Source organism: Aptenodytes patagonicus, chromosome 27, assembly GCF_965638725.1.
Source record: "Aptenodytes patagonicus chromosome 27, bAptPat1.pri.cur, whole genome shotgun sequence".
Lineage (NCBI taxonomy): Eukaryota > Metazoa > Chordata > Aves > Sphenisciformes > Spheniscidae > Aptenodytes > Aptenodytes patagonicus.
In genome coordinates this window covers 2,456,658-2,475,968 of record NC_134975.1, presented here as the reverse complement: position 1 = coordinate 2,475,968, position 19,311 = coordinate 2,456,658, and the positions used below count along the sequence as shown (strand labels likewise).

The 19,311-nt window shown below is 72.5% G+C and overlaps 1 protein-coding gene and 1 long non-coding RNA gene across 8 annotated transcripts; both read left to right on the top strand.

Moving 5' to 3' along the window:
- The first annotated feature begins 189 nt into the window (after positions 1-189).
- Positions 190-1,863, top strand: LOC143171536 (uncharacterized). The gene is made up of 3 exons (XR_012997201.1): positions 190-339; positions 471-596; positions 1,731-1,863. It is a non-coding gene; the product is annotated as an uncharacterized LOC143171536 (long non-coding RNA).
- A 3,805-nt stretch (positions 1,864-5,668) lies between these two features.
- Positions 5,669-18,594, top strand: ITGA7 (integrin subunit alpha 7). 7 transcript variants are annotated; one of them, XM_076360527.1, is made up of 27 exons: positions 5,669-5,880; positions 7,698-7,825; positions 7,924-8,003; positions 8,102-8,357; positions 9,242-9,373; positions 9,554-9,673; positions 11,015-11,222; positions 11,364-11,557; positions 11,735-11,823; positions 11,918-12,045; positions 12,506-12,601; positions 12,711-12,772; positions 12,902-13,071; positions 13,258-13,428; positions 13,548-13,660; positions 13,757-13,955; positions 14,448-14,531; positions 14,608-14,687; positions 14,806-14,883; positions 14,959-15,061; positions 15,731-15,907; positions 16,009-16,101; positions 16,265-16,378; positions 16,458-16,556; positions 16,652-16,777; positions 17,313-17,425; positions 18,145-18,272. In XM_076360527.1, exons 1-27 carry the CDS (start codon positions 5,711-5,713, stop codon positions 18,203-18,205), a joined length of 3,444 nt encoding a protein of 1,147 aa, XP_076216642.1. In that variant the 5' UTR covers positions 5,669-5,710; the 3' UTR covers positions 18,206-18,272. The 7 variants fall into 7 exon arrangements, with proteins under 7 accessions (XP_076216642.1, XP_076216643.1, XP_076216641.1 ...); XM_076360528.1 differs by having other exon boundaries at positions 17,313-17,472; positions 18,145-18,215; XM_076360526.1 differs by lacking the exon at positions 17,313-17,425 and having other exon boundaries at positions 18,145-18,594.
- The last annotated feature ends 717 nt before the right edge of the window (positions 18,595-19,311 follow it).

The window sequence follows — 19,311 nt, the reverse complement described above, 5'->3', positions numbered from 1 at the left end:
CCTGGCTGGAGGTATGGGCGCCTGCGGGTGCTATAGGGGCCCATCTGGGGCTGCGGGTGCTGTAGGGGTTTGTGCTGGGGGGGGGGGGGGGGGGGCGCGTATGGGTGCTATAGGGGCCTGGGTGCTGTGGCGTGAGGGGTACGCGGCTGCCTCGCGGGCGGGCCGGGGTGTCGGGCTCCCCTGGCTTCCAGCCGTGCTGGCCACGGGGCCCGGTGCCAGCCGTGTGGCCGGGGACGGCCTGGGCTGTGCCCTGTGAGCGAGCGAGAGCCCGGGCACGGCTCGGCTGCGGCGCGAGGCGCCGGGGTCCCCACCCCGTCTTCGGGGTGCTGGGGGGGACGGGTGAGCCGTCTCTCCTTCTCCCCCTGATCTGTGATGAGCGGGGCAGCGCTCTGCTCCCCGCTGGCGAGGGAGGGGCCGGGGGTGCCCGAAGGGAGCCGAGCACGACTCTTAAACCCGCTTTTACTTCCCAGGTGGACCAGCCTGCGCGGCTTGGGAATTCCCGAGCTCTCGCCCGCTTCCCGGCTGCGGTGGGAGCAAGACGGGGGCTAAATCTCAAATAATCCAGAATCGTCCTTGTCGGGGCGTCCCAATGTCAGGTGCGGCCGCCTGGGCTGTTCGTGTGCCAGGACGTTTAATGGATGGGGCCGGTAGCGAGAGAAATGAGCTGGCAGGGGGTGGGGGGAGAGCCGGCCGGGCTCCCGAGACGCGGCTGCTGCCGGCAAAGCGCACTACGAAAATTAAATTGGCCTGCAGAGTGCCGGAAGGGTGAGCTGGCAGAAACGCCGGGATGCGTCTGATCTCACCGGGCTTAATCAGCCCGAGACTGGGACGAGGGCTGGGTCCGCTGGCCGGGCGCCAGCTGGCCGCAGCCGAGCAGAGTCAGGAGGAAGAGGAGGAGGAGGAGGAAGACGACCTCGTCATCCCCTCGGGTTGGGCGGGGGAAGGCGAAAAGAAAAAGCTGGGCCTGCGAGGAGGGGGCTGGGGTTGTGGGGGTCGGTGCTGGTAAGGGGTAGGCAGGGCTCGGGCGCTCTGGCGGGCTCGGGGTGCGGGCAGCACAAAGTTCTGCCTCGTCGCAGCTGCGGTGTCGGCTGTTTTCTTCTCGAGCTCCCGTCAGGGCGGTCCTGGCGGGGGGGTTGCCCGCTCACGGCCCCGGTCGGGAGCGGGATGCGCCTCTCCGCATCCCGGCTGGATTCTCCCTGTGGGTTCGGCTCCTTGTTCCGTCGCTGTCCCCTTGCCTTCGTGCTCCGAGCTGGTGGCCTGGAGGAACTCCGGCCGCAGCTACAGGAACTCGAGCATAAAATGTGGCCAAAGATAAACCAGTGAATGGGTAAAAATACCCCAGCTTACTCCCCACACGCCTGTCCGATGCTGGCCCACTCCGGTTACACAAACAAGTTCTTGCCTGCAGGAGCCCCTGCAGCCTTGGGAAGGGCAAGAGGAATTTGTTTCGCTGTTTCTGTCGTTAGCTGACGAGCGTGCCGGGCTAACGGGGGGGTGCCGGCGGGCGGAGCGCGCTCGGGGTCTGCGTGCGGCGGGGCCGCCCCTCTCCGCCCTGCGCCCAGGCTCGGCGTGTGCCGGGGTCAGCTGCTCCCCGTGAAAGGTTTGGGTGTATCGGAGGGGTTTGGTGTTTGCAGGGTGACCGCCGGCAGCTCTCCCACCCGCGGGAGCCCCGGGGACCGGGCACCGCTCCCAGAACCGCGCCAACCTGGTTCCTGCCCTTCCTTCCACAGGAATGAAGGTCTCTGCCCGGTTGGGGACCTTTGCTGGTGACGGCTGACCCTCCCGTGTGCGCCTGTGGGACTTCCACACCTCTCCCAGGCGCTGGCTCCGGCTCTGGGCACACGCCGGGGATGTGCCTCGGCTTCCCTTGCTGGCGCTGCCTGGAACGGGAGCGAAACGCGCTCGCCTCTGCCCCGAGAGGCACGGCCGGCTCGGTCTGCGGCCGCCGGAGCTGCCACCTGCCTCCTTCCTCCTCCTCCCTCCTCTCCCGCCGACGGAGGATGCTCCGCGGAGGGAGCCTGGGTTCAGTTCAGCCCTTCACAGCGTTAATGGCGCTGGCGAGGTGGTTCGGCCATGCCGGGGAGCCCTCGGGAGCGTTTCCCTCCCTCCGTCCCTGTGGAAGCGAGTGGTGGGTCCCGTCCTCGCCCTGCCCAAGCTCCGCTCCCGGCCCTCGCCGCTCCCCGGCTCCAGCTGTTTCTACGCCCAGGGAAGTGCTTCCCCGCTCTCCCGCTCTCCCGCTTTTAGCTCCTGCTCCTGCAGAAGCCTCGGCGAGACCCCTGGAGCGGATCCTGCCCTGGCTGTGGGAGCGGGACGAAGACGTCCCCGCGTTACCCCCGGGGCTCCGCTGTCCTTGTTGGGGAGCTCAGCCCTGCAGCCCCCTCCCCATCTCGGCCGCACGATGCAGAGGCCGGTGGGGTGAGGCTGCGGCTTCTGGGACCTCGGGGTTCAAATCCAAGCCAGGGCTTGGAGCAAAGGGAATCCTCCCAACAAGGAGTTTTCTTCTCCTGACGCGCGAGTTGCTGCCTGACACCCCCCCCCTCCCCCCCGCCTCCTCGCTCACCCTCCAGCCATGAAAACCCTCGTGCTTCGTGCCCGAGCCGCCGGGAATGGCGTCCTGCCTTGAGCTGGGCCTGGGGGGGGGGGGGGGGAGCGCTCCCCCGGCAAACCCTGCCTCCTTTGGAAGTTGGCCCTCGCACCGAAAATGAAATTCTCTCGAGATGGCGCCGAGGGGATGACAAAGTCTGCCGTGGTGCCGGGCGCTCCCGCTCTCGCTGCCTGCTCATCCGTGCCGTGTGCGGCAAAGCCGGCCCCGCTGAAACCTAATCGCCGGCAGCTGGTGCCGGGGTGGGACGAGGCCGGGAGGCCCCGGGAGCCCCGAGGTGGAAGTGTCCTGTTGTCCGTTCATGAGCTGGTTTTGGGGTTGGAAATCCCCGACCCGCTGGGCTCCGGGGGAGGGTGTCGCTAGTCCGGAGCAGCTGGCTTCTCCGGCACGTTACCGGGCTCGGCGCGGGGAGCGGGATGAGCTCCCGGCCGGGACCCCGCCATGGCAGCCCCGAGGGTCCATCCTGGCCGTGCACGGTGCTGAGCAGCGCTGCTCGGGGTGCAGGGATGGCTCCCCCATGGCCGGGGCTCCCCTGCGGCCGGAGCTCCCCCGCCTCGGGATGCTGCTCGGGTTTAGGTCTGTTTGGGGGAAAACAAAGCAGATTTGGAGGCTTGGTTGGGAGGAGGGAGGCTTGAGAGTGCGGTGCGGAGGTGGTTGGTTTGGAAGCCGGCAGGAGAGCCGGGTGGCAGAGCGAGTCGGGGATGCGCGCTGGGATCCCGTCTCCTCTCCCCCTGCCCGTGGGCAGCCTGAAGCCTCCATCAGATTTTTTGGGGGTCCCCTCCTGCACTGAGGGGTGGCGCCGGGAGCCCAAATCGTGGTTTTATCTAGGTCGGCTGCTCGTCTCGCTTCCCGGGCCGCGACCGCCTTCCTTTCTGTCTATACTCGGCCCGATGCTCGTGTGATGCCGTCCTCTCCCGTCGGACAGCGGCAGCCGCACGGGAGAGCTGGTGGGGAGCTCCGTGCTCCCCTGCCGGGGTGGGCGATGGGGTGCGGGGGGGGGGGGGGGACGGCGGGGGGGACGGCGGGAGGCTGAGCAGCCCCCGGGGACCGAGTCTGTTCCCGTCCTCCGCTCCCAGGCAGGGATCAGCCCTTTCCCACGTCGGGAGCACGGCGGCGGGGACGTTGGGAAGGGATTTGGGCTGCGAAAGGGGAAAGAAGGGGCGAGCGTGGGGAGGGCTGGACGGCAGCCAGGTGGGGGGTGAGCTGGGGGGGCTGGGGGGGGGGGGGACGCGGACCCTCTTGGTCCTGCCCTCGTTCCCCCCCCCCCCCCAAACACAGGGCCGGCCGGCAGCGAGGAGGAGGAGGAGGAGGAGGAGGAGGCCGGGGTGAAGGACTGCTGCTGCGTCCAGCGCGGAGCTGGAGCTCGTTCACACGGCCGGCACGGCCCTGCCAGCTCCCAAATATCTTCACGGGCCTTTGGAGAGCGGGAGCGGTTAAAAATAGCCAGTGTGCTGGAAAATATGACAGCCCCCCCTTTCCCTCCCCCCCCCCCCCCCCCCCGAGCTGCCGTTTGGGGCACGGGGCCGTGCTCGAGCCACAACCGCTCCCGCGGGACCTGGTCCCGCTGCTCGTGGGGTCCTGCCGTGCCGGCGCCGCTGGGCCCCCCCCCCGTCCCTTGGGACGCCCTTCGGCGTGGGGGGTGCGTGGGTCCCGCTCCTGCTCCTCTCGTTTTGGGGTGCAGGGGGGTTACTCCTCTCCCAGCCCAAGGGTGGGGGTGGTTGGGGGGCCTGGCAAGGAGTCCGACCATCGGGGACGGGGCTCGGCCGTCCCCATGGGAGCAGCCGGAGGGGCTGTCCCGGTCCCCTTCCCACCGCCGTGTCCCCACGGCGGTCGCCATGAGCGCGGCCTTGGTGCTGGGGAGCCGCCGGGACGGCAAACTGCCCCCGCACGGCGGCTGTGCCGGGTGGGTATCGCTGCGGGTGACGGGGTTTTGGGGTATGGAGGTGTCGGGGTGTCGCCTCTTGGCGCTGGCCACGCGGAGGCCGACTGCAGTCCCGGCACACCACGCTCAGCCGACATCCCGCCTCGCAGAGGGTCCAGAGGTGGGCGATTGCCCCCCGCCTCCCCCCCCGCCTCGCCCCCCAGCCGGGGGAGCACCCGCCGCCCAGCCCGGGTGCTGTGCCCAGCCCTGGGGGACGCGGCCCCGTTTCAGCAGCGCTGGATGGGGGGTGAGCAGCGGTTTGGGACCGGGGAACCCTGGGGGGGTCACCAGTGCCCCGGGGGGGGGGGGGGGGGGGGGGAGATGTCCCAGCCGCGGGGCCGGGGCTGGGCTGGGGGCTTCGACATCTGCCTCCGCACATGGGCAGGGTTGGTCGGTGCGGCGTGGGGTGCCATGCACCGCGATCTGGGGGTGATGCGCTGTGCAGTGCTCTCTGGGGTGCAATACGGGGTGACGGGGGCGGTGCGCTGCGATAAGGGGCGCGATGCGCTGCGGTTCGGGGTGCAGCACGCTGCGGTACGGGTTCGATGCCCCCTGCAGCAGTGTGGGGTGCGATGCACAGCGATTTGGGGTGCAGCACGCTGCGGTACGGGTTCGATGCCCCCTGCAGTGAGGCGTGGGGTGTGATGCACAGCAATTTGGGGTGCAGCACGCTGCGGTACGGGTTCGATGCCCTGTGCAGCAATGTGGGGTGCGATGCGCTGCGGTTCGGGGTGCAGCACGCTGCGGTACGGGTTTGATGCCCCCTGCAGCGAGGTGTGGGGTGCGCTGCGCTGCGGTTCGGGGTGCAGTACCTGTGATAATGGGGTTCGATGCCCCCTGCAGCGAGGCGTGGGGTGCGCTGCGCTGCGGTTCGGGGTGCAGTACCTGTGATAATGGGGTTCGATGCCCCCTGCAGCGAGGCGTGGGGTGCGCTGCGCTGCGGTTCGGGGTGCAGTACCTGTGATAATGGGGTTCGATGCCCCCTGCAGCGAGGCGTGGGGTGCGGGATGCGCCATTGCGGGGTGCGATGCTCTGCCCCAGGCTGAGCCACCCCGGGCCGTGACACACGGTGTCACCCAGCCCGCGGCAGGCGGGGCGGGGGCCGAGCTCTTCCCCGGCCGCCCCTGCTCCTCCTCGACGCCGGCCGGAGCCGGGGGGGGCGGCGGGGAGCGGCGGGGAGCGGCGGCATGGCGGGGGCTCGGCGGCTTTGGCTGCCCTGGCTCATCCTGCGGCTGCTGGCGAGCGCAGCCTTCAACCTGGACGCCACCAGCACCCTGCTGAAGGACGGGGACAAGGGCAGCCTCTTCGGCTTCGCCGTGGCTCTGCACCGGCAGCTCAGCCCCGAGCCGGCCGGCTGGTGAGTGCCGGGGGGGGGGGACGGGACTCCGGACCCTCCTGCCCGGGGCCGGGAGGGGCGCGGGAGCCGCGGACACCCCCCCCCAACCCCCCGCCGGACAGCCGGGCTGTCCCCGCGGATCCTGCCCCGGGTCGGGTCTCCCCCCGCTCTGTGCCCCCTCCTCGGGTCTGTGTGTCGTGTGTGTGTGTCCCCCACCCCGTCCCCTCCGCTGAGTCGGGGACCGGCAGCCCGGGGCTGCCCCCCCCCCCCCCTCCGCCGCTTGGGGCTCCGCCGCCCGCTCCCCGGGATGCTGGAGGGGCCGGATCCTGCCCCTCCCGGCTTCGGAGTGCCGAGACTCGAACCGGGCTGGAGACCCGAGGGGACGGGGACGGGCGCGGGGACCCGCCGCCTGCGCTGCCCTTCTGCCGCCGCTCCTGAATTATTCAGCAGGAGCCGGGCGGGGGGGAGGGGGGGGGGGGATCGGGGGGGGCGATCGATGCCCCGAGCGCAGCCTCGGGGTGCTGGGGCTCATGGACCCCCCCGGCCGGGCCCCCCCCGGGCCGTGCCTGCCGCCTCCCCCGCGCCTGCTCGCCGCTGAGCTGGCAAACGCCCACCCGGTGCATGCCAGGGCAGCCGCCGGCTGCGGCCGCGGTCCCCGGCCCGTGTCCCCCGCGGACCCCAGCCCCTGTGGCCCCCATGGCACCTGTGGCCCCCGGGGGGCTCGGGCTGCTGGCGAGGGTCTCGGCGATGGGGACCCCCTGGAGCGGGCAGGTCTCAGGGACGCTGTCGCCTGTGCCTCCCCACCCGCTCGCGAGGCCCCAGCCACCCTCCCCATCCCCGACGCCCCAACTCGCCACCGCCTGTCCCCGTCCCCCCGCCAGGCTGGTGGCGCCGGCCGAAGCCGCCCGGCCGCGGCAACCGCCCTCTCCGCATTCTTGGCATTGGGAGGGATATTTTCGCTCCCCGGTGCCCCAGCTCCCGGGCAGGTGTTTGCGGAGCCGCTGGCATCGCGTTGGACTCTGCCCTGCCGGCACCGCACTGGCGTCCCCCCGCCCGTCCCCTCCGGTCCCCGATGGGGTTTGGGGACAGGTTTAGCCCCATGGGCTCCTTACACCGTCCCCCGGCCCTGGCACCCCGGGCAGTGCCCGGTGCCCTGGCACGGGGTGCACTCCTGTGCCTCTGTCTGGCTCCCTCCTTTTTTGGGCATGTTGCTGCAGGGTTATTTTGAGTGAATTCCAGTTTATTTTTACCGGCTCTGCCTCTCCGCCACCCCCCGGGGCTCCCTCGCATCCTGCGGCCACCGTCCCCCGGGGAGAGGGGCTGGGGGTGGCCACAGGTGCCCCACGGCCACCGAGGAGCCACCGGCGGCATGGCACTCACCCGACAGAGGAGCGAGCCCCGTCCCCTTGGGGACCCCGGGGAGGGCTGCGTGGGGTGGGGGTCAGGGTGCCCCCAACCCTGCTTCACCGAAGGGGACAGGCCAGGGAGTGGTGGGGTCACCTCCCGCGCCCCCTCCCCTGCCCATACGTGCACCGAGCTGTGGATGAGGCCTGGGAATGGCCGCACTGGGGCTGCAGCTGCTCGGCCGGGCGAGCTGGCACCCACGGCGCTGGGCATGCACCCTGCCGGCACGGCCGGCGGCGTGAAATCGGTGCGGGGGCGCGGGGACAGCTGCACGGGGGCGGCGGGGACGGGGACGCTCCAATGGCTCCGGATGGGTGCCGGGGGGGTGGGACCGGGTGTGCAAACCCAGCGTTGCTCATGCCCGCTTGTGCATGGGGGGGGGGGTGCCAGGTGCCACCCCCCACACCCTGACGGGGGGCTCCCTGCCGCGGCAGGTTGCTGGTGGGGGCTCCCCAGGCGCCGGCGCTGCCCAGCCAAGGTGCCAACCGGACCGGGGGGCTCTTCGCCTGCCCACTGACCCCCGAGCTCTCCGACTGCTGGCGGGTGCCCATCGACGAGGGAGGTGAGGTGCGCGCCCAGGGGTGCTCGGTCTGCGGGGTCCCCTCGGCTCCCCCCCCCCCCGGGGGTCCCGGCGGGGCTGACGCTGCCCGTCCCCACCAGTGGACCTGCAGCGGGAGAGCAAGGAGAACCAGTGGCTGGGGGTGAGCGTGAAGAGCCAAGGTGCCGGCGGCAAGATCGTGGTGAGCACCGGAGGCCGGGGGATGGCGGCGAGGGCTGTGGGGGGGTGGGGGGGTCCCCCGGCACCGCCTGACACCCCCCCCCCCCTCCCCGCACGCAGACTTGCGCCCACCTGTACGAGGCGCGGCACCGGGTGCGGCAGCCCCTGGAGACGCGGGACGTGATCGGGCGCTGCTTCGTGCTGAGCCAGGACCTGCGGGTGCGGGACGAGCTGGACGGGGGCGAGTGGAAGTTCTGCGAGGGGCGGCCGCAGGGCCACGACCGCTTCGGCTCCTGCCAGCAGGGCCTGGCCGCTGCCTTCAGCCCCGACCACCATTACATCCTCTTCGGGGCCCCCGGCACCTACAACTGGAAGGGTGAGGGCGGGGGCGGCGGGGCACCCCCCCCCCGGGCTGAGCTGGGGTGCGGGCACGGGGCTGTGTGCAGCTGCCCGGGTGCGTGTGCACAGGTTTGCGTGTGCACGCGTGGTGTGGGGGGGTGCGTGTTCCCGCCTGGGCAGGCGTGCGAGGTGTGCGCGTGCATGCACGACGGGCGTGCAAGCTGTGGGTGTGAGCGTACGGGTGCCTGCGTGCTGCGTGCGAGCATGCTATAGGTGTGAGCATACGGCTGCATGTACGCTGTGGGTGTGAGCACGCGTGTGTGAGCGTGCTGTGGGTGTGAGCACGTGTGTGTGCATGCTGTGTGTGAGCACACGGGTGTGTGCCTGTGGTACGAGTGTGCATGTGTGGGGGGGTGTGCACATGGGGGGGTGTATGCGCGTGTGTGTGCATGCGTGCAGCCATGTGCACATACATGCCTGACGTGTCTGCATGCTGTGGGTGTGAGCACGCGTGTGGGTGTGAGCATGCGGTAGGTGTGAGCGCAGGTGTGTGTTCATGCTGTGGGTGTGGGCGCACAGGTGTGTGCATGGTGCGTGTGCATATGGGGGTGTGTGCATGCATGCACATGCCTGTGTGCGTGCGTGCAGGCGCGTGCACATACGGCGTGCACGCTGCGTGCGTGTGAGCACATGTGCGTGTACATGCGTGGGTAGGTGCGTGCGTGCCCGTGTCTGTGCACACGTGCGTGCACTGGCGCATCCGCGTGTCCGTGTGTCGGGATGCCCAGGCCAGGGGCAGGTCCACCCGGCGAGCGCAGTGCCATGGGGCAGCTCCGGCGCCCCTCTGTCCCCAGGCAGCAGGAGGGTCCCCGGGGGGGGTGTCCCCACCCCGGCCCCCCTCACCCCTCCTCGCTTCGGCAGGGAACCTGCGTGTGGAGCTGCTTAACCAGAGCTCCCTCGACCCGCTGCGCTACGACGACGGGCCCTACGAAGCCGGGGGCGAGAAGGACCAGGACCCCTCGCTCATCCCCGTGCCCGCCAACAGCTACTTCGGTACGGGCACGGCGGAGTCCGGGCGCGGCGGCACAGCACGGCACGGGGGGACACCCCACCACCACCACCATCGCTGCCGTGGGACCCCCCCTGGCCCCGCCGCCCGGCTCCAGCCCGCCCTGGCCGCGGTGCCCACCCTGACGCCCCTCTCTCTTTCTCTCCCGCCCGGCCGCGGCGCAGGGCTGCTCTTTGTGACAAACATTGATAGCTCAGACCCCGACCAGCTGGTCTACAAAACCCCCGAGCCCAGCGAGAAGGTGCCCGGCGCGGCCGGCGACGTGGCCCAGAATAGCTACTTGGGTTCGTAAGCGCCGGCACCGACGGCGTCCCCGTGTGCCACCCTCCCCGGAGCTGTGTCCTGTGGTGTGTCGTCGTCGTTCCCCCCTCCCGCCCCGTGTCTGTGGAGGGGAGAGGAAAGGAGAGCTCCCGCAGCCTCCGCTGGGCCCTGCGAGCAGGCGTGCACGCGTGTGCACACACGTGTCCCCGTGCAGGCACGCGTGCACCGAGCACACCTCCCTCTGCACCCCCCTGTACACGCAGCATCGCACCCCCCTCCTCGTACACGCACGCACCGAGCACGCCCCTCTTTGCACACACACCCCATACATGCATGCCCCCCCCCCCACCTTGTGCACACCCCCTTGCACGCCCAGCCCTGCACGCCTGTGGCTGCAGACGCACCCCCGCCGCACACTCCCACCCCCAGGCCCGGGACCCCTCTTGGGTCCACCTGGTGCCAGGCACGAGCCTGTGGCCGTCACCCGCCCCGGGCTGGGGGTCCCAAGCCCCCCCCCGCCCCCCCCAGCCAGGGCTCCCTGTGGGCAGCGCTGCCTCGTCCCCATCCCTGTCCCTGTCCCTGTCCTGCGTCCCGTCGCTGTGCCGGGGCTGCGGCGGGGGCACCGCCAGGCTGGGGTGGGGAAGAGCCCGGGGTGGGGGGCACAGAGCCTGGCGAGGCCCCCAGCACCCCGCTGTCCCCACGCTCTTCCCTCCGGAGGTGTTTCTGCATGGGGGGGTGGGGGGTGCATGGTTCCCGCGGGGGGAGGCAGCGGCTGCAGCCTGCTGGAGCCCGGCTGGGGGCTGCCGGGGGGCTCGGGGGGGGGCTGCGTGGCTGCCGGGGGGGGCTGCGGGGGGGGCCGCACACTGCAACCGCTGCATGTGAGGAAGGGGCTCCCGGCCCCCCACCGTGGAGGGGGCTCTGCCGCTCTCTCCAGCTGGGGGGAGGTTCCGGCCCCCGTCCGGCTCTGCTCCAGGTCTTGCTGCTCTGGCCCCAAAATCTTCCCTTCTCTCCCCAAAATCTTCCCTTCTGGCAATGCGGGGAGGGGCTGGTCCTTGCTCACCCTGGCAGCCTCTGCTCCCCCTTGGCTTCCACTGGCCCAGAGCTGGGGAGGGGACCCCGCAGTCCTGCCCCCCCCCAGCTGCAGCCGCTGTGCCCCAGGGAGCGCAGAGCAGGGAAACTGAGGCACGAGCAGAGCTCCCCCCCCCCATTGCCACGCCAAAGCACGAGGGTCCCCGAAGGGACACCTGGCCACGCAGGGCTGAGCAGAGAGAGAGAGACGGACGGACGGACGGACGGATGGGCAGACGGCGGGTGTGGGGGGCCGGGGGCCGGGTGGGCACCGACGCCTGCCCCCCCCTCCGCAGGCTTCTCGGTGGACTCGGGCGCGGGGCTGACGCGGAGGCGGGAGCTGAGCTTCGTCACCGGCGCCCCCCGCGCCAACCACACCGGGGCCGTGGTCATCCTGCGCCGCGACAGTGCCAACCGCCTGGTGCCCGAGGCCGTGCTGCCTGGCCAGCAGCTCACCTCCGCCTTCGGCTACGCCATTGCCGTGCTCGACCTCAACAGCGATGGGTGAGTTTGGGGGGACACCCCCCTCCCCCGGCCGTGGCGGCTCGGCGCCCCCAATCTCGGTGCCGGGGCATCGCCCTGGCTCGGTGCACCGGGACAGCTTGCCGCGGCTGGAGGGGGGTGACGGAACTGCCGTCCCCGCAGCTGGATGGACCTGGTGGTGGGGGCCCCCCACTTTTTTGAGCGCAAGGAGGAGATCGGGGGGGCCGCCTACGTCTACATCAACCCGGCGGGGCGCTGGGACTCCGCCACACCTCTCCGCCTCAACGGCACCCGCGGCTCCATGTTCGGCATCGCCCTCAGCGCCGCCGGGGACCTCAACCAGGACGGCTTTGAGGGTGAGGGGCTTGGGGGGACTCGGGGTGGGGTGGGGGGGCTCTGGGGTCCCCATGGGCTGGGATACAGCCTGTGCCCTGCCAGGGGAGGGGGGAGATGGTGGCACTGGGGGTTGTATCCCATAGAGGGTCCTGGGAGGGGTCTCGGGGCCCCCCACTACCTGCCCTTGCCCCCCCCAGACCTGGCTGTGGGAGCCCCCTTCGACGGCGCCGGCAAAGTCTACATCTACCACGGCAGCAACCTGGGCATCGTGGCAAAGCCGGCACAGGTGAGGGGGTGCGGAGCTGGGGGGGTGCATTGCCCATCGCACACACACCCCCCCCACACACCCATTCCCGGTGTCACTGGCCCCTTGTCCCCAGGTCCTGGACGGGGAGGGCGTGGGAGTGACGGCCTTCGGGTACTCCCTCTCGGGGGGGCTGGACGTGGATGGAAACCTCTACCCCGACCTGCTCGTCGGCTCCCTCTCCGACACCGTCGTGCTGTACAGGTGAGTGCCCGCCACGGGCAGCCCCGGCCCCAACCGGGGCAGCCCCCACCCCTGGGCGTCCCCCACCCCTGGGCATCCCCCATCCCCGAGCATCCCCCACCCCTGGGCATCCCCCATCCCCAGGTGTCCCCCATCCCCGAGCATCCCCCACCCCTGGGCGTCCCCCATCCCCTGGGTGTCCCCCATCCCCGAGCATCCCCCATCCCCTGGGTGTCCCCCATCCCCGAGCATCCCCCATCCCTGGGCGTCCCCCATCCCCGGGTGTCCCCCATCCCCGAGCATCCCCCATCCCCTGGGTGTCCCCCACCGCAGGGCTCCCCTCAAGCCCTCCCAGGGGGTCCCTGGTCCCTGGGCACAGCCGGGGGTGCCGTGCAGGGGGCGAGTGCCAGGTCTGCGCAAGGCTCGGGGTGCCCTCGGGGGGGGGAGCCAGCCTGGCACCCCCCGTTTCTCCCCCCGGCAGGGCCCGGCCCGTCATCCACGTCTCCAGGAACGTCTCCCTGCTCCCCCCCAACATCGACCTGGAGCAGAGCAACTGCCAGCACCAGGAGGGCGTCTGGTGGGTGCCACCCGGTCCCCCCCCCCCCACCCCCGCCTCCCCTCCCCGGGCACACAGCCGGGGCACGGCCAGGGGTGGGTGCCGCCCGTCTCACCCCGTGCCCCCGCAGCGTGGATGTCCGAGCCTGCTTCAGCTACACGGCCAGTCCCGCCAGCTACAGCCCCCACCTCGGTGAGCGCGGTGGGGACGGGCAGCGGGGCGGGGGGACCTCGGGGCTGTGCTGTGGAGAGGGGGGGACAGGAGCCCCCCGGGCTGGAAGGGGAAGGACCCCCGGCATCACGCCCGTCCCTCTCCCCCCAGTGCTGGAGTACGTGTTCGATGCCGACACGGACCGCCGGCGGCTGGGCCAGGCCCCCCGCGTCTCCTTCCTCGGCCGCCGTCCATCGGACCCCGAGTACCAGTTCTCCGACACTGTGGAGCTGCCCCGGCAGCACGCCCGCGCCTGCGTCAAAGCCACCTTCCAGCTCCAGGTGGGTCCCCGCCCTCATCCTCATCCTCATCCCCATCCTCATCCTCATCCCCATCCCCGTCCTCATCCTCATCCCCATCCCCATCCCCATCCCTGTCCCCATCCTCATCCCTGTTTCCATCCCCGTCCTCGTCCTCATCCCTGTCCCCCCCATGTCCCCCCTCACGCTCGCCCGCCCTGCCCGCAGGACAGCGTCCGTGACAAGCTGCGCCCCATCGCCGTCACCCTCGCCTACGGCATCCGGGGAGCCGGGGCCGCGCGGCAGAGCCGAGGGGCTGCGCGGCAGAGCCGAGGGGCCGCCCTGCCGCCCCTGTCGCCCGTGCTCAGCCCCCAGCAGCCCAGCAGCCACCGCACCGAGGTGGGGACCCGGCCGTGTTCCCCACCCTCCCCGGAGGGTGGGGGGTCCGGGGTGCACCGTCCTGCGCGGGGCCTGCCTGAGGTGTCCCCGTGTCCCCCCATGTGTCCCCCCCCCCCCAGGTGCATTTCCTGAAGCAGGGCTGCGGGGACGACAAGATCTGCCAGAGCAACCTCCAGCTCCGCTTCCAGTTCTGCGCCCGCCTGGGGGACGCCGATTTCCTGCCCCTGCCCAGGTGAGGGGGGGCCGGGGCGCTGCCCCCTCCCCGGGTCCCCACCCCGCGGGGTGTCGGGGACGCCCCGGGGGTGCTCACAGCGGCTCTGCCCCCCAGGGGCGCGGATGGCACCGCCGTCTTCGCCATGAGCGACCAGAAGGACGTGGCCCTGGAGATCCACGTCACCAACCTGCCCTCGGACCCGGCGGAGCCGCAGCGGGACGGGGACGATGCCCACGAGGCCCTGCTCACCGCCACCTTCCCCCCGGAGCTGCCCTACTCCGCCCTGCGCCCCTACGACGGCCGGGCGCCCTCGGTGCGGCGGGGGCCTGGGGGGGGGCGGGGAGGCGAGGGTGGGGAGCTCTGGGGGCTGTACCGAGGGTGCTGGGGGCAGAGGGATGGGGTGGTCCTGGGGGTGCGGAAGGATGGGGACGATCCTGGGGATGCCGGAGGGACAGAGCTGGTCCCCGGGGGTGCTGGGGGTGTGGGATGGGGGTCAGAGCTGGGGATGCGGAGGGCTGGGGATGGCCCCGGGGGTGCTGAGGGGGGAGGGCTGGGGGTGGTCCTCAGGATGCCGAGGGCTGGGGGTGGTCCTGGGGACACTGGAGGGACAGGGCCGGTGCTGGAGGCGCTGGGAGCGTGGGATGAGGATGGTCCTGGGGATGCAGAGGGATGGGGCTGGTGCCGGGGGTGCAGAGGGCCGGGGACGGCCCCGGGGGTGCAGGAGGGGGTCAGTCCCGGGGCACAGCGGGCTGGGGGGGTGCCAGCAGCGGGGGTTCAGCTCTCTGTGTCCCCCCCCCCCTCCCAGGACAAGCCGGTGGTGTGCCTCGCCAACCAGAACGGCTCGCAGGTGGAGTGCGAGCTGGGGAACCCCATGAAACGCGGAGCCCAGGTGGGCGCAGCTCCCCGCTCCCCCCCGGCCCCCGGCCCCCGGCCCCCGGCCCCGGCCCTCACCCCTCTGCCCCCAGGTGCGGTTCTTCCTCATCCTCAGCACCCTGGGCATCACCATCCAGACCACGGACCTGGCGGTGGAGCTGGCCCTGTCCACGTGAGCCCCGGGGGGGTCGGGGGACTTCACGGCGGAGCCCCGCGCTCGGCTCTGTGCATGGGCATGTTTGGGGGGGGGGGGTGTCGGGGTGATGCCGACCCCCCCCACCTCTCCCCAGGATCAGTGAGCAGCCGGGGCTGGAGCCGGTGGTGGCTCGCGCCCGCGTGGTCATCGAGCTGCCGCTCTCCGTGACGGGGTGAGCGAGGGCGGGGACGAGGGTCCGGGATCCCCCCCCCCCCAGGGCTGCCCTGACCCCCGGCTGTCCCCACAGCGTGGCCGTGCCGCCCCGGCTCTTCTTCGGCGGGGTGGTGCGGGGGGAGAGCGCCGTGCGGCGGGAGAGCCAGGTGGGCAGCGCCATGCGCTTCGAGGTCACGGTGAGTCGCCCCGACGCCCGGCTGCCGTGGCGGGGGGGCCGGGGGGGGCGTGGGATGCCGGGGGGTCTCAGCCCTGCTGCTCCCCTTCCCACCCTGTGCTCCTGGATGGGGGGGGGGGGGTGGCTGTGGGGCGAGGGTTCCATGCGGGGGGCAGCTGTGGGGCGGGGGGGGGTCTGTGCAGGGAGGCGGCTGTGGGGTGGGGGGGTCCATGCGGGGGGTGGCTGTGGGGCAGGGGGGTCCATTCAGGGGGTGGCTGTGGGGCGGGGGGGGGGCATTCAGGGGGTGGCTGTGGAGTAGGGGGGTCCATTCAGGGGGTGGCTGTGGGGCAGGGGGGGGCCATTCAGGGGGCGGCTGTGGGGCAGGGGGGGGCATTCAGGGGGCGGCTGTGGGGCAGGGGGGGGCATTCAGGGGGCGGCTGTGGGGCAGGGGGGGGCATTCAGGGGGTGGCTGTGGGGCAGGGGGGGGCATTCAGGGGGCGGCTGTGGGGTAGGGGGGTCCATTCAGGGGGCGGCTGTGGGGTAGGGGGGTCCATTCAGGGGGTGGCTGTGGGGCAGGGGGGGCCATTCAGGGGGCGGCTGTGGGGCAGGGGGGGGCATTCAGGGGGCGGCTGTGGGGCAGGGGGGTCCGTGCCACCCCCGCTCACGCCGCCATGCCCCCCGCCCCCGGCAGGTCTCCAACCGGGGCCAGTCGCTGAAGACGCTGGGCTCGGCCTTCCTCACCCTCCTCTGGCCCCACGAGATCAGCAACGGGAAATGGCTGCTCTACCCCCTGCACCTGGAGCTGGCGGCTCCCCCGGGGCAGCGGGCGGCCTGCAGCCCCCCCGCCAACCCGCTGCGCCTGGCCCTGGTACCGCCGCGGGAGGGGACGCGTCGGTGCCCGGGGAGGGGGTCCGTGCCAAAACGCTCTCCCCCCCCCCCGCCCTCCATGCCCGTCCTTCCCTCCTCCAGGAGCCGCCGGGGGAGGCTGACCCCGCCGAGGCGCCCACTCCGGGGTCCTGGTGGGTGCCGGCACCCGCGGAGAGGAGGAGGAACGTCACGCTGGTGAGCGGGGCTGGGGTGTCCCCGCTCCTGGGGTGTCCCCCCTCCTGGGGTGTGCCTGCAGCTGGGGTGCACCCGCTCCCTGGGGTGCACCTATTCCGGCACGCCCGGTGCTGGGGTGCCCCCCCTCGTGGGGCGCGCGGCTGGGCTGACCCCCGTCCCGCAGGACTGTGCCCAGGGCACCGCGCGCTGCCTGGCCTTCCGCTGCCCGCTGCACAGCTTCGAGCGCGCCGCCGTGCTGACGGCCCGCGGGCGCCTCTGGAACAGCACCTTCCTGGAGGTAGGAGGGGAACGGGGACGCCCCCCCCCCCCCCCCGGGCCGGGGAGGGGGCTCAGCCCGTCCCGTGCCCCCTCCACAGGAGTACCTGGCCGTCACCTCGGTGGAGCTGATCGTGCGCGCCAGCGTCTCGGTGACCTCCTCCATCAAGAACCTGGTGCTGAGGGACGCCTCCACGCAGGTCTGGCCCCGCCACCCCCCGGCCCCCCCACCCCCACCCCACCCCTCCCCGGCCCCCCCGCCCCGCTGCCCCCTGACCGCCCCTCCCCTCCCCAGATCCCCGTCTCCATCTACCTGGACCCCGGGGCGGCGGTGGCCGGCGGCGTGCCCTGGTGGGTCATCCTGCTGGCGGTGCTGGCCGGCGTCCTCGTCCTGGCCCTGCTCGTCTTCATCCTCTGGAAGGTGAGGGACGGGGGTGGGGTCCCCGCGGCAAGATGCGTCCCCCTCCCCGTGGCACAGGGTCCCCTGGACGTGCTGTGCTGTGCTGTGCCACCCCAGCCGTGCCACGCCACGCCGTGTCGTGCCGTGCCACGCTGTGCCACGCTGTGCCAGCCGTGCCATGCCACGCCACGCTGTGCCATGCCATGCCACCCCACCTGTGCCATGCCGTGCCGTGCCGTGCCACCCTAGCTCTGCTGTGTCAGCCTAGCCGTGCCATGCCGTGCCACGCCACACTGTGCCATGCTGTGCCACCCCAGCCATGCCATGCCGTGCCACGCCGTGCCACGCTGTGCCACGCTGTGCCACCCCAGCCATGCCGTGCCGTGCCAACCCCAGCTGTGCCGTGCCATGCCATGCCATCCCGGCTCTGCTGTGTCAGCCTAGCTGTGCCGTGCCATGCCACCCTAGCCAGGCTGTGCCGTGCCATGCCATGCCGTGCCGTGCCGTGCCACACAGCCTGGCCTTGCCCGGCCTCACCCTCTCGCTTCCTCCCCAGTGCGGCTTCTTCCAGCGGAGCAGACGAAAGTCCCGCTACGCCGCTAACTATTACCGGGCCCGCCTGGGCCTGCAGCCCTCCGCGGCGGACAAGCAGGCGCTGGAGGGCGAGCGGTAACGCAGGGCTCTCCCGCCCCGGCCCCGGCGGGCAGCGAGCACGGGTGCGCAGGGGTGTGCGAGGGCTGGCGGCCGCCCTGCGCGTGTGCGCGAGGGCTGGCGGTGTGCCGAGGCGGAGGGGCGAGGGTGCGCAGCGTCGGCGTGCGGCTGGGCGAGGGCGCGCAGCGCCAGGGCGGATGGACGAGGGGGTTTGCAGCAGCTGGTGCGCGGGCGTGCGAGGGTTTGCGGTGCCCGAGCCGGGACGTGCGAGGGCTTGCGGTGTGGGTGTGTGCGAGTTTGCGGTGCTGGCACGTGGTTGTGCGAGGGTTGCGGTGCTGGCGCGTGGTTGTGCGAGGGTTTGCGGTGCCCGAGCCGGGACGTGCGAGGGTTTGCGGTGCTGGCGCGTGGTTGTGCGAGGGTTTGCGGTGCCCGAGCCGGGACGTGCGAGGGTTTGCGGTGCTGGCGTGTGGTTGTGCGAGGGTTTGCGGTGCTGGCGCATGGTTGTGCGAGGGTTTGCGGTGCTGGCGCGTGGTTGTGCGAGGGTTTGCGGTGCTGGCGCGTGGTTGTGCAAGCGCTGGTGCAAAGTGCGCACACACACACACACACACACCCCCCCCGCCCCGTGCTTGTGGGGCGAGTGCCGAGGGATGGGCAAGCGCCGGTGCCGTGGGCTCACGGCGCCGTTCCCGAAGCTGGGGCGTCCCTGCGGGGGCCCTGACTCGCCGGTCCCCCCGCAGCTGGGCTTCTTCCGCCGGGCGCGCTACGCGCCGCCGGCCGTGCCGCAGTACCACGCTGTGAAGATCCCGCGGGAGGAGCGGCAGCAGTTCCGCGAGGAGAAGACGGGCACGATCCAGAGGAAGGAGTGGGCCGCCAACTTGAGCGAGGCCAGCGACGGCCACGTCGCCCCCAGCTCGGCATAGCCCCCCGTGCTGGCGTAGCCCCCGGCCCCGGGGACGGCGGCAGGCGCGGGGGACGCTGGACACGGGACCCTCCTCCCCAGCCGTGCCCTGGGAAGGAACCCTCTGGCACCGCGCGGGGCGGGGAGGCACACGCGTGTGCCGGCCACACGCGGGGACTGCTCGCGCCGAGGCCGGCCCGTCGGCCCCGCGGGGAGGGCTCGGGCCCGGGGGCTCGGCTCGCCCCGCGGCCGTGCTCAACCCAATAAAAGGAACAGCCCCTCCACAGCGGCCCCGTCCCTTCCTCCCGGCCCGGGGATGGCGGGCGGGCTGGCGAGCCGCCATGATGGGTGTGGCGGGGAGGGGGGGGGCATGTGCGGGGGGGTGCCGCCATGATGGGTGTGGCGGGGGCGTGTGCGAGGATGCCGCCATGATGGGTGTGGCGCGGGACAGGGGGGCGTGTGTGGGGATGCCGCCATGATGGGAGTGGCGGGGGGAGAGGGGGGGCGTGTGTGGGGGTGCCGCCATGATGGGTGTGGCGGGGGGGGCATGTGCGGGGGGGTGCCGCCATGATGGGTGTGGCGGGGGGGGATGTGCGGGGGGGTGCCGCCATGATGGGTGTGGCGGGGGACAGGGGTGTGTGCGCGGGGGTGCCGCCATGATGGGTGTGGCGGGGGGGGCAATGTGCGGGGGGGTGCCGCCATGATGGGAGTGGCGGGGGGAGAGGGGGGCGTGTGTGGGGGTGCCGCCATGATGGGTGTGGCGGGGGGGGGCATGTGCGGGGGGGGTGCCGCCATGATGGGTGTGGCGGGGGGAGCATGTGCGGGGGGGTGCCGCCATGATGGGTGTGGCGGGGGGAGGGGGGCGTGTGTGTGGGTGCCGCCATGATGGGTGTGGCGGGGCGTGTGCGAGGATGCCGCCATGATGGGTGTGGGCGCGGGGACAGGGGGGTGTGTGCGGGGGTGCCGCCATGATGGGTGTGGCGCGGGACAGGGGTGCGCGCGCGTG